A 13864-nucleotide genomic window follows, 5' to 3' on the forward strand; every position below is an offset into this window, starting at 1 on the left:
AGCTATACAGGAACAAGGGTATGGAGCTATACAGGAACAAGAGTATGGAGCTATACAGGAACAAGGGTATGGAGCTATACAGGAACAAGGGTATGGAGCTAGACAGGAACAAGGGTATGGAGCTATACAGGAACAAGAGTATGGAGCTATACAGGAACAAGGGTATGGAGCTAGACAGGAACAAAGGTATAGAGCTATACAGGAACAAGGGTATGGAGCTATACAGGAACAAGGGTAAACGGATAGGTATGGGGACAATAGTATTTTGGGATAGACAGAATATGTGAGAAGGTTTTGAAGGCAACTGAAGACCAGATGTCTCTCAGAGTCACTCAACTCCTCTTTCATCTCCATCCTTTATTCCTCCTGCTGTCCTCCCTCCGTCCCTCCATCCGCCCAGCCCTCCTCCTGCTGTCCTCCATCCGTCCCTCCGTCCGCCCAGCCCTCCTCCTGCTGTCCTCCCTCCGTCCCTCCATCCGCCCAGCCCTCCTCCTGCTGTCCTCCATCCGTCCCTCCATCCGCCCAGCCCTCCTCCTGCTGTCCTCCCTCCGTCCCTCCATCCGCCCAGCCCTCCTCCTGCTGTCCTCCATCCGTCCCTCCGTCCGCCCAGCCCTCCTCCTGCTATCCTCCATCCGTCCCTCCGTCCGCCCAGCCCTCCTCCTGCTGTCCTCCCTCCGTCCCTCCATCCGCCCAGCCCTCCTCCTGCTGTCCTCCCTCCGTCCCTCCATCCGCCCAGCCCTCCTCCTGCTGTCCTCCCTCCGTCCCTCCATCCGCCCAGCCCTCCTCCTGCTGTCCTCCCTCCGTCCCTCCATCCGCCCAGCCCTCCTCCTGCTGTCCTCCATCCGTCCCTCCATCCGCCCAGCCCTCCTCCTGCTGTCCTCCCTCCGTCCCTCCATCCGCCCAGCCCTCCTCCTGCTGTCCTCCATCCGTCCCTCCATCCGCCCAGCCCTCCTCCTGCTGTCCTCCCTCTGTCCCTCCATCCGCCCAGCCCTCCTCCTGCTGTCCTCCCTCTGTCCCTCCATCCGCCCAGCCCTCCTCCTGCTGTCCTCTATCCGTCCCTCCATCCGCCCAGCCCTCCTCCTGCTGTCCTCCCTCCGTCCCTCCATCCGCCCAGCCCTCTTCCTGCTGTCCTCCCTCCGTCCCTCCATCCGCCCAGCCCTCCTCCTGCTGTCCTCCCTCCGTCCCTCCATCCGCCCAGCCCTCCTCCTGCTGTCCTCCATCCGTCCCTCCATCCGCCCAGCCCTCCTCCTGCTGTCCTCCCTCCGTCCCTCCATCCGCCCAGCCCTCCTCCTGCTGTCCTCCCTCTGTCCCTCCATCCGCCCAGCCCTCCTCCTGCTGTCCTCTATCCGTCCCTCCATCCGCCCAGCCCTCCTCCTGCTGTCCTCCCTCCGTCCCTCCATCCGCCCAGCCCTCTTCCTGCTGTCCTCCCTCCGTCCCTCCATCCGCCCAGCCCTCCTCCTGCTGTCCTCCCTCCGTCCCTCCATCCGCCCAGCCCTCCTCCTGCTGTCCTCCCTCCGTCCCTCCATCCGCCCAGCCCTCCTCCTGCTGTCCTCCCTCCGTCCCTCCATCCGCCCAGCCCTCCTCCTGCTGTCCTCCCTCCGTCCCTCCATCCGCCCAGCCCTCCTCCTGCTGTCCTCCCTCTGTCCCTCCATCCGCCCAGCCCTCCTCCTGCTGTCCTCTATCCGTCCCTCCATCCGCCCAGCCCTCCTCCTGCTGTCCTCCCTCCGTCCCTCCATCCGCCCAGCCCTCCTCCTGCTGTTCATTCAGGTGTGAGTGATTGGAGTGTATTCATCCCTCCAGTAGACCAGCATCCTCCACTCTTACCTGCCATCAACAGATGGCCAGCCACCTGCCGTCAACCAGCCAACAAAAGCAGCAATTGCCCCGCCTATCTAACAAAGGCACACATCGCACACACACACACACAAAGACTCACATGCATGCGCACGCAGGCACACACACACACACATACATATACACAAACAACTCCTGTGTTTCAAGTAAATCACATGAGAAATCATAGTGGAACTTCTGCTTGATTGGATCTTAATGGGTTACTCAGATCTGCATGTTAAAATGACAGACATGAGTGTAAGCACTAGAGATAATGAGAGTTTACAGATGATAAGTGGTGTGTAGAGGATGAGAGATGTGTAGTGATGAGAAGTGTGTAATGGTATAAAGATGTGTAGTGGAATAGAGATGTGTAGTGGATTAGAGATGTGTAGTGATGAGAAGTGTCTAGATGTATAAAGATGTGTAGTGGAATAGAGATGTGTAGTGGATTAGAGTTGTGTAGTGGATTAGAGATGTGTAGTGGATTAGAGATGTGTAGTGGATTAGAGACGTGTAGTGGCGTAGAGGTGTGTAGTCGATTAGAGGTTTGTAGTGGAGTAGAAGTTTGTAGTGGTGAGAGTTGTGTAGTGGATTAGAGGTGTGTAGAGGAGGTGAGGTGTGCAGTGGATTAGAGGTTTGTAGAGGAGGTGAGATGTGTAGTGAGGAGAGGTGTGGTGAGGAGAGGTGTGTAGTGGAGGAGAGGTGTGTAGAGGAGGAGAGGTGTGTTGTGGAGGAGAGATGAGTAGAGGAGGAGAGGTGTGTAGAGGAGGAGAGGTGTGTAGAGGAGGAGACACGTGTAGAAGAGGAGAGACGTGTAGAGGAGGAGAGGTGTGTAGAGGAGGAGAGGTGTGTAGAGGAGAGGTGCGTAGTGGAGGAGAGGTGTGTAGAGGAGGAGAGGTGTGTAGAGGAGGAGAGGTCTGTAGAGGAGGAGAGGTGTGTAGAGGAGGAGAAGTGTGTAGAGGAGGAGAGATGTGTAGAGGAGGAGAGGTGTGTAGAGGAGGAGAGATGTGTAGAGGAGGAGAGGTGTGTTGTGAAGGAGAGATGTGTAGTGGATTAGAGGTGTGTTGTGAAGGAGAGGTGTGTAGTGGATTAGAGGTGTGTGGTGGAGATGTGTAGTGGATTAGAGGTGGGTTGTGGAGGAGAGGTGTGTAGAGGAGGATAGGTGTGTAGAGGAGGAGATATGTGTAGAGGAGGAGAGATGTGTAGAGGAGGAGAGATGTGTAGATGAGGAGAGGTTTGTAGAGGAGGGGAGATGTGTAGAGGAGGAGAGATGTGTAGAGGGGGAGAGATGTGTAGAGGAGGAGAGGTGTGCAGAGGAGGAGAGATGTGTAGAGGAGGAGAGATGTGTAGAGGAGGAGAGGTGTGTAGAGGAGGAGAGGTGTGTAGTGGAGGAGAGGTGTGTAGAGGAGGAGAGGTGTGTAGAGGAGGAGAGGTGTGTAGAGGAGAGGTGTGTAGAGGAGGAGAGGTGTGTAGAGGAGGAGAGGTGTGTAGAGGAGGAGAGGTGTGTTGTGGAGGAGAGATGTGTAGAGGAGGAGAGGTGTGTAGAGGAGGAGAGATCTGTAGAGGAGGAGAGGGTGTGTAGAGGAGGAGAGGTGTGTTGTGGAGGAGAGATGTGTAGAGGAGGAGAGGTGTGTTGTGGAGGAGAGGTGTGTAGAGGAGGAGGGGTGTGTAGAGGAGGAGGGGTGTGTAGAGGAGGAGAGGTGTGTTGTGAGGAGAGGTGTGTAGAGGAGGGGAGATGTGTAGAGGAGGAGAGATGTGTAGAGGAGGAGACGTGTGTAGAGGAGGAGAGATGTGCAGAGGAGGAGAGATGTGTAGAGGAGGAGAGATGTGTAGAGGAGGAGAGACGTGTAGAGGAGGAGAGGTGTGGAGTGGAGGAGAGAGGTGTAGAGGAGGAGAGGTGTGTAGAGGAGGAGAGGTTTGTTGTGGATGAGAGATGTGTAGAGGAGGAGAGGTGTGTAGAGGAGGAGAGGTCTGTAGAGGAGAGGTGTGTAGAGGAGGAGAGGTGTGTTGTGGAGGAGAGGTGTGTAGAGGAGGAGAGATGTGTAGAGGAGGAGATGTGTGTTGTGAGGAGAGATGTGTAGAGGAGGAGAGATGTGTAGAGGAGGAGAGGTGTGGAGTGGAGGAGAGGTGTGTAGAGGAGGAGAGGTGTGTAGAGGAGGAGAGGTTTGTTGTGGATGAGAGATGTGTAGAGGAGGAGAGGTGTGTAGAGGAGGAGAGACGTGTAGAGGAGGAGAGACGTGTAGAGGAGGAGAGGTGTGTAGAGGAGGAGAGGTGTGTAGAGGAGGAGAGGTGTGTAGTGGAGGAGAGGTGTGTAGAGGAGGAGAGGTGTGTAGAGGAGGAGAGGTCTGTAGAGGAGGAGAGGTGTGTAGAGGAGGAGAGGTCTGTAGAGGAGGAGAGGTGTGTAGAGGAGGAGAGGTGTGTTGTGGAGGAGAGGTGTGTAGAGGAGGAGAGGTGTGTAGAGGAGGAGAGGTGTGTAGTGAGGAGTTGTGTGTAGAGGAGGAGAGTTGTGTAGAGGAGGAGAGGTGTGTAGAGGAGGAGAGGTGTGTAGAGGAGGAGAGGTGTGTTGTGGAGGAGAGATGAGAAGAGGAGGAGAGGTGTGTAGAAGAGGAGAGACGTGTAGAGGAGGAGAGACGTGTAGAGGAGGAGAGGCGTGTAGAGGAGGAGAGATGTGTAGAGGAGGAGAGGTGTGGAGTGGAGGAGAGGTGTGTAGAGGAGGAGAGGTGTGTAGAGGAGGAGAGGTGTGGAGTGGAGGAGAGGTGTGGAGTGGAGGAGAGGTGTGCAGAGGAGGAGAGATGTGTAGAGGAGGAGAGATGTGTAGAGGAGGAGAGGTGTGTTGTGGAGGAGAGGTGTGTAGAGGAGGAGAAGTGTGTAGAGGAGGAGAGGTGTGTAGAGGAGGAGAGGTGTGTAGAGGAGGAGAGGTGTGTAGAGGAGGAGAGGTCTGTAGAGGAGGAGAGGTCTGTAGAGGAGGAGAGGTGTGTAGAGAGGAGAGTTGTGTAGTCGATTAGAGGTTTGTAGTGGAGTAGACGTTTGTAGTGGTGAGAGTTGTGTAGTGGATTAGAGGTGGGTAGAGGAGGAGAGATGTGCAGTGGATTAGAGGTTTGTGGAGGAGGTGAGATGTGTTGTGGAGGAGAGGTGTGTAGAGGAGGAGAGGTGTGTAGAGGAGGAGAGATGTGTAGAGGAGGAGAGGTGTGTAGTGAGGAGATGTGTGTAGAGGAGGAGAGTTGTGTAGAGGAGGAGAGGTGTGTAGAGGAGGAGAGGTGTGTAGAGGAGGAGAGGTGTGTTGTGGAGGAGAGGTGTGTAGAGGAGGAGAGGTGTGTAGAGGAGGAGACGTGTGTTGTGGAGGAGAGATGAGTAGAGGAGGAGAGGTGTGTAGAGGAGGAGAGGTGTGTATTGAGGAGGAGAGGTCTGTAGAGGAGGAGAGGTCTGTAGAGGAGGAGAGGTGTGTAGAGGAGGAGAGGTGTGTAGTCGATTAGAGGTTTGTAGTGGAGTAGACGTTTGTAGTGGTGAGAGTTGTGTAGTGGATTAGAGGTGTGTAGAGGAGGAGAGATGGGCAGTGGATTAGAGGTGTGTAGAGGAGGAGAGATGTGCAGTGGATTAGAGGCTTGTGGAGGAGGTGAGATGTGTTGTGGAGGAGAGGTGTGTAGAGGAGGAGAGGTGTGCAGTGGATTAGAGGTGTGTAGAGGAGGTGAGTTGTGTAATGAGGAGAGGTGTGTAGTGAGGACGAGAGGTGTGTAGTGAGGAGAGGTGTGTAGAGGAGGAGAGGTGTGTTGTGAGGAGATGTGTGTAGAGGAGGAGAGACGTGTAGAGAGGATAGGTGTGGAGGAGGAGAGATGTGTAGAGGAGGAGAGGTGTGTAGAGGACGAGAGGTGTGTAGTGGGGAGAGGTGTGTAGTGAGGAGATGTGTGTAGAGGAGGATAGGTTTGTAGAGGAGGAGAGGTGTGTAGAGTAGGAGAGGTGTGTAGAGGAGGAGAGGTGTGTTTTGGAGGAGAGGTCTGTAGAGGAGGAGAGGTGTGTTGAGGAGGAGAGGTGTGTAGTGAGGAGATGTGTGTAGAGGAGGAGAGGTGTGTTGTGGATGAGATGTGTGTAGAGGAGGAGAGGTGTGTAGTGAGGAGATGTGTGTAGAGGAGGAGAGGTGTGTAGAGGAGGAGAGGTGTGTTGTGGAGGAGATGTCTGTAGTGGATTAGAGGTTTGTAGAGGAGGTGAGGTGTGTTGTGGAGGAGATGTCTGTAGAGGAGAAGTGTGTAGAGGAGGAGAGGTGTGTAGTGAGGAGATGTGTGTAGAGGAGGAGAGGTGTGTTGTGGATGAGATGTGTGTAGAGGAGGAGAGGTGTGTAGTGAGGAGATGTGTGTAGAGGAGGAGAGGTGTGTTGTGGAGGAGAGGTCTGTAGAGGAGGAGAGGTGTGTAGAGGAGGAGAGGTGTGTAGAGGAGGAGAGGTGTGTAGAGGAGGAGATGTCTGTAGAGGAGGAGAGGTGTGTTGTGGAGGAGAGATGTGTAGAGGAGGAGAGGTGTGTTGTGGAGGAGAGGTGTGTAGAGGAGGAGAGGTGCGTAGAGGAGGAGAGGTGTGTAGAGGAGGAGAGGTGTGAAGAGGAGGAGAGGTCTGTAGAGGAGGAGAGGTGTGTAGAGGAGGAGAGGTGTGTAGAGGAGGAGAGGTGTGTTGTAGAGGAGGTGAGGTGTGTAGAGGAGGTGAGGTGTGTAGAGGAGGAGAGGTGTGTAGAGTAGGAGAGGTGTGTAGAGTAGGAGAGACGTGTAGTGAGGAGATGTGTGTTGTGGAGGAGAGACGTGTAGAGGTTGAGAGACGTGTAGAGGAGGAGAGACGTGTAGAGGAGGAGAGGTGTGTAGAGGAGGAGAGGTGTGTAGAGGAGGAGAGACGTGTAGAGGAGGAGAGACGTGTAGAGGAGGAGAGGTGTGTAGAGGAGGAGAGGTGTGTAGAGGAGGAGAGGTGTGTAGAGGAGGAGAGGTGTGTTGTGGAGGAGAGATGTGTAGAGGAGGAGAGGTGTGTTGTGGAGGAGAGGTGTGTAGAGGAGGAGGGGTGTGTAGAGGAGGAGGGGTGTGTAGAGGAGGAGAGGTGTGTAGTGAGGAGAGAGTGTGTAGAGGAGGAGAGAGTGTGTAGAGGAGGAGAGGTGTGTAGAGGAGGAGAGGTGTGTAGAGGAGGAGAGGTGTGTAGAGGAGGAGAGGTGTGTAGAGGAGGAGAGGTGTGTAGTGAGGAGATGTGTGTAGAGGAGGAGAGATGTGTAGAGGAGGAGAGATGTGTAGAGGAGGAGAGGTGTGTTGTGGAGGAGAGGTGTGTAGAGGAGGAGAGGTGTGTAGAGGAGGAGAGGTGTGTAGAGGAGGAGAGATATGTAGAGGAGGGGAGATGTGTAGAGGGGGAGAGGTGCGCAGAGGAGGAGAGATGTGTAGAGGAGGAGAGATGTGTAGAGGAGGAGAGATGTGTAGAGGATGAGAGATGTGTAGAGGAGGAGAGGTGTGTAGAGGAGGAGAGGCTGACTATGATGGTTATTATACTGTCTTATTGTCTCTCACCATGCAGCAACCATCCTTGACAGGAAGATCACACCCTACGTTATTTCAAAACGGATTGACAGCCAACGCTTGCGTTTGTGTGTATGTATGTGCATGTGTGTGTGCTCGCTGTACATAATTACAGATATGATTGACAGCTGCAATAAACAGCCTTTAAGTGACACCTACTGAGTTCAGTTGCCGCGAGCGATGGAAAATCAAACAGGAAATGCAAAAGTGAACGTGTTCTAAAATAGAACCCAGTCATTATATTGTTTTACTTTTTCTGTTTATTATTATGGGTAAGATGGATATGATAATGACTTCACTCTCTCTCTCTCTCCTTCCTCTCTTTTCTCTCTCTCCCCTATATCTCTCTCTCCTTTCATATTAATTCCTTTGTATCATATTCCTTTGCATCCTGGCCATGAATCACAGCTCACAGTGAAATGTCAGCCATTACACAGGTCAAGGGTCAACTGTTGCACACATATGATTAAACACACCTGCCCTTTCTCAAAGACCAGGCTTTGGATGAAATATGCCTTCAGAAAATGATATCTCTCCCCTTTGTCCTCCTTTCCCCTCTTCTTCTCTCCACCTTTGGCAGTTTGGTATGTTGGCTGAATAGATGTCAATCACTCTGTGAGTAGAGTATATATTAGCAGTTTTAAAGAGGTCTGGAAAGCTCTTCTGGCTGTGGTCTAGGCTTTCACACATGTCTGATGTCTTACACAGCCTCGGGGGGGATTGCAGGTTTAGCAACATCAACAAAACAAGATTGTTTGGGTAAAACTCCACCAGAAAGCTACTGTAATTAACACCTGTTACACAGGACACCTTTTGTTTGTGCACACGCACGCACAGTGTATTAATACATTTGCTCATGGACACACACACACACACACACACACACACACACACACACACACACACACACACACACACACACACACACACACACACACACACACACACACACACACACACACACACACACACACACACACACGCAGGACAGGATGCACTGACAAGTAAATAAATAAAAAAATGTACCAAAACTCTTCTCCTGTCTGGTAGCTATCTCACTGCATAACAGCCATGTATCTCCATGGAGATGTATTAGCTATCTCACTGCATAACAGCCATGTATCTCCATGGAGATGTTTTAGCTATCTCACTGCATAACAGCCATGTATCTCCATGGAGATGTTTTAGCTATCTCACTGCATAACAGTCATGTATCTCCATGGAGATGTTTTAGCTATCTCACTGCATAACAGCCATGTATCTCCATGGAGATGTTTTAGCTATCTCACTGCATAACAGCCATGTATCTCCATGGAGATGTTTTAGCTATCTCACTGCATAACAGCCATGTATCTCCATGGAGATGTATTAGCTATCTCACTGCATAACAACCATGTATCTCCATGGAGATGTATTAGCTATCTCACTGCATAACAGCCATGTATCTCCATGTAAAGCCTATGGTACGCTCCCGTCTGTCTTACTGTAAAGCCTATGGTACCCTCCCGTCTGTATTACTGTAAAGCCTATGGTACCCTCCCGTCTGTCTTACTGTAAAGCCTATGGTACCCTCCCGTCTGTATTACTTTAAACCTATGGTACCCTCCCGTCTGTCTTACTGTAAAGCCTATGGTACCCTCCCGTCTGTATTACTGTAAACCTATGGTACCCTCCCGTCTGTCTTACTGTAAAGCCTATGATACCCTCCCGTCTGTATTACTGTAAACCTATGGTACCCTCCCGTCTGTCTTACTGTAAAGCCTATGGTACCCTCCCGTCTGTCTTACTGTAAAGCCTATGGTACCCTCCCACCTGTATTACTGTAAAGCCTCTGATACGCTCCCGTCTGTCTTACTGTAAAGCCTATGGTACCCTCCCACCTGTATTACTGTAAAGCCTATGATACCCTCCCGTCTGTGTTACTGTGAAGCCTATGGCACCCTCCCACCTGTATTACTGTAAAACCTATGGTACCCTCCAGTCTGTCTTACTGTAAAGCCTATGGTAACCTCCCGTCTGTGTTACTGTAAAGCCTATGGTACCCTCCCACCTGTATTACTGTAAAGCCTATGGTACCCTCCAGTCTGTCTTACTGTAAAACCTATGGTACCCTCCAGTCTGTCTTACTGTAAAGCCTATGGTACCCTCCCGTCTGTGTTACTGTAAAACCTATGGTACCCTCCCACCTGTGTTACTGTAAAGCCTATGGTACCCTCCCACCTGTATTACTGTAAAGCCTATGGTACGCTCCCGTCTGTCTTACTGTAAAGCCTATGGTACCCTCCCGTCTGTGTTACTGTAAAGCCTATGGTACCCTCCCACCTGTGTTACTGTAAAGCCTATGGTACCCTCCCACCTGTATTACTGTAAAGCCTATGGTACGCTCCCGTCTGTCTTACTGTAAAGCCTATGGTACCCTCCCACCTGTATTACTGTAAAACCTATGGTACCCTCCAGTCTGTCTTACTGTAAAGCCTATGGTACCCTCCCGTCTGTGTTACTGTAAAGCCTATGGTACCCTCCCGTCTGTCTTACTGTAAAGCCTATGGTACCCTCCCGTCTGTCTTACTGTAAAGCCTATGGTACCCTCCCGTCTGTGTTACTGTAAAGCCTATGGTACCCTGCCGTCTGTGTTACTGTAAAGCCTATGGTACCCTCCCGTCTGTCTTACTGTAAAGCCTATGGTACCCTCCCACCTGTATTACTGTAAAGACTATGGTACGCTCCCACCTGCCTTACTGTAAAGCCTATGGTACCCTCCCGTCTGTATTACTGTAAAGCCTATGGTACCCTCCCACCTGTATTACTGTAAAGCCTATGGTACCCTCCCATCTGTGTTACTGTAAAGCCTATGGTACCCTCCCGTCTGTAATACTGTAAAGCCTATGGTACGCTCCCTTCTGTCTTACTGTAAAGCCTTTGGCACCCTCCCGTCTGTGTTACTGTAAAGCCTATGGTACCCTCCCACCTGTATTACTGTAAAGCCTATTGTACCTAGGGCTGTGGCGGTCACAAAATTTTGACAGCAGGTGTCAACCAAATAACTGTCGGTCTCAAGGTAATTGACCGTTAATTAACATAAACCCATTTAGTATCTCCTGGCATCCACACCTAGCCTAATAAGACATTTTTAAAAGTCGAATAAATCAATGTAATATTAAGCCTATGGTACCCTCCCGTCTGTGTTACTGTAAAGCCTATGGTACCCTCCCGTCTGTCTTACTGTAAAGCCTATGGTACCCTCCCGTCTGTATTACTGTAAAGCCTATGGTACCCTCCCACCTGTATTACTGTAAAGCCTTGGTACACTCCCGTCTGTCTTACTGTAAAGCCTATGGTACCCTCCCGTCTGTATTACTGTAAAGCCTATGGTACCCTCCCACCTGTATTACTGTAAAGCCTATTGTACCTAGGGCTGTGGCGGTCACAAAATTTTGTCAGCAGGTGTCAACCAAATAACTGTTGGTCTCAAGGTAATGGACCGTTAATTAACATAAACCCATTTAGTATCTCCTGGCATCCACACCTAGCCTAATAAGACATTTTTAAAAGTCTAATAAATCAATGTAATATTACCTAAACCTTAAGAATAAATCCATTATTTATTTTAGACAGGTCTAAAGAAGCATGATATGAAGAAAATGTGGTCTATTTCAGAAGAACAGAATAGAATAGAAGAACAGAATAGAATACTCTGAGTTGTCCTTTTGTTAGAGCCTGATGTGGCTGTGCCATATGGCTGTGGGCTACACTAGTTCAATTAGCAGACAAGATTTGGTTATAAATCCATGCCTTTGTTGTGCCCTTCTCTTCTGTGTGTACAGCACAATCCGAAGTGTCTCTCACTCACACGGCTCCCCGTCACGTGATCGGGTCTTCCAGGACGATCGGGGACGCAACTACAGTACGGGTGTCCTTATCCAACTCCCAGGTGCATATTGAAAATATTGGAAGAACTTCCCACATTTATTTTTCATCAGCCAACAACATGCGTAGGCCTAACGAACAGCAAAAGCACTAGCCTTAAGTACAACATTTTACCTATTCTATTCTGTGTGAGAAATAAATATTTCAAACATTGTCTGGGACAGTTGTGGGATGTGATAATCTCAAATTAATACAACCACTAGCATCAAACAAATATGTTTTAAGCAATGTGGCTGATGCAACAGGTCAGAATTTTTTGCTTAAAATGTTGATAAACTATAAGGCTATTTCTTCACATTATAAGCGCAGCAATGTGCACGTGGCAGTAGGCTATAAGCACAAATATTCCATTAGCGGGAAAACACCATTATCAACGGTGACCGCAAATGCAATTATACATGTAATGCTTTTATTATAAAGATGCATTTTTATGGCGAAAATGATCTTCCCCCTGAATTGAAACTCATCGCTACTTATGTGTGCCAGTTAAGTTCTACACTCTTCTACACTCTTCCCCCCCCCCCCCCCCCCCCCCCCCCCCCACATTCCACTGAAAAGGCAGCGCTCAAAATTCAAAAAATATATATTTTTTTAAATATTTAACTATTTAACAAGTCCAATACAGCAAATGAAAGATAAACATCTTGTGAATCCAGCCAACATGTCCGATTTTTTAAATGTTTTACATCGAAAACACCACGTATATTTATGTTAGCTCACCACCAAATACAAAAAAGCATAGACATTTCTTTCACAGCACAGGTAGCTTGCAAAAAAAACCAAATAGAGATAGATTTAGTCACTAACCAAGAAACAACTTCATCAGATGTCAGTCTTATAACATGTTATACAATGAATCTATGTTATGTTCGAAAAATGTGCATATTTCAGGTATAAATCATAGTTTTACATTGCAGCTACAATCCCAAATATCACCAAAGCAGCTAGAACAATTACAGAGACCAACGTGAAATACCTAAATACTCATCATAAAACATTTATGAAAAATACATGGTGTACAGCAAATGAAAGATAAACATCTTGTGAATCCAGCCAATATTTCAGATTTTTTAAGTGTTTTACAGCGAAAACACAAAATAGCATTATATTAGCTTACCACAATAGCCAAAACACAACCCATTTATCAGCAGCAAAAGTTAGCGATCACAAAAAAACAGCAAAAGATATATAATTTTTCACTAACCTTGACAAACTTCATCAGATGACAGTCCTAAAACATCAGGTTATACAAAACACTTATGTTTTGTTCGAAAATGTGCATATTTAGAGCTGAAATCCGTGGTTATACATTGTGAAAACGTAGCAACTTTTTCCCAGAATCTCCGGATATATTTCTGACACTCACCTAATCTGACCAAATAACTCATCATAAACTTTACTAAAAAATACATGTTGTACAGCAAATGAAAGATACACTAGTTCTTAATGCAATCGCAGTGTTAGAATTCTAAAAATAACTTTATTATCAACCTCCAGCTTACGTTATAGCGAGACAGCGCCTGCAATGAGGGCGGAAAATAGTACTAAACATTTTCCACAGAAATACGAAATAACATCATAAATGGTTCCTACTTTTGGTGAGCTTCCATCAGAATCTTGAACAAGGGGTCCTTTGTCCAGAACAATTGTTGTTTGGTTTTAGAAAGTCCTTTTCTCCTGTCGAATTAGCAACCAAAGCTAGCCAAGTGGCGCGAAGCTGTCCATCTTCACCAAACGCAGAGAACGGAAAATGCCAAAACTCCCGATAAACTTTCAATAATCTGATAAAACTATATTGAAAAAACATACTTTACGATGATATTATCACATGTATCAAATAAAATCAAAGCCGGAGATATTAGCCGTCTATAACGAAAGCTTTTCAGAAGGCAATCCAGGGTTCCTTCCCGCGCCTTGCTGAACAAAGGAAATTTAGGGTTACGTCATTCCAAGAGCTCTTATTCGATCTCAGATCTAGCTAGACACCCCATTTCACCTCTCACTGCCTGTTGACATCTAGTGTAAGGCGTATGAAGTGCATGTATATCCACAGATTTCAAGCAAATGAGTAGGAAGGCCCTGGAACAGAGCCTCGATTTCAGATTTTTCACTTCCTAACAGGAAGTTTGCTGCAAAATGAGTTCTGTTTTACTCACAGATATAATTCAAATGGTTTTAGAAACTTGAGAGTGTTTTCTATCCAATACTAATAATAATATGCATATTGTACAATCTAGAATAGAGTACGAGGCCGTTTAAATTGGGCACGATTTTATCCCAAAGTGAAAATAGCACCCCCCTATCCCAAAGAAGTTAATGTGCTTACTTTTAAGATCTTATTTGGCCACTTTAGGCTACATGAGGTGTGGACTATGATTCGAACAAGTCACAAAAAGCAGTATTTGTTTCTTATGCTGGGCATCATTCACAAGTGATAGTATATAATTCTCAAGTGATAGGCTAATATTGTCACCCATAGGAATATTCTTGATTTAATATTATCTTTACAAATACTAAATATTATATGTGTGACATTTGTTTGACTTTAAATGGACCACTATCATGCACCTGT

The 13864-nt window shown here is 48.4% G+C and overlaps 1 protein-coding gene across 1 annotated transcript; it reads right to left on the reverse strand.

Moving 5' to 3' along the window:
* Positions 1-621: 621 nt before the first annotated feature.
* Positions 622-1942, reverse strand: LOC129847819 (uncharacterized transmembrane protein DDB_G0289901-like). Its single transcript, XM_055915509.1, has 2 exons — positions 1937-1942; positions 622-1752 (listed from the first exon to the last, which is right to left on the reverse strand). Exons 1-2 carry the CDS (start codon positions 1940-1942, stop codon positions 622-624), a joined length of 1137 nt encoding a protein of 378 aa, XP_055771484.1.
* Positions 1943-13864: the final 11922 nt, after the last annotated feature.

This window comes from Salvelinus fontinalis, unplaced genomic scaffold (assembly GCF_029448725.1).
Source record: "Salvelinus fontinalis isolate EN_2023a unplaced genomic scaffold, ASM2944872v1 scaffold_0956, whole genome shotgun sequence".
NCBI classification, from domain to species: Eukaryota; Metazoa; Chordata; class Actinopteri; order Salmoniformes; family Salmonidae; genus Salvelinus; species Salvelinus fontinalis.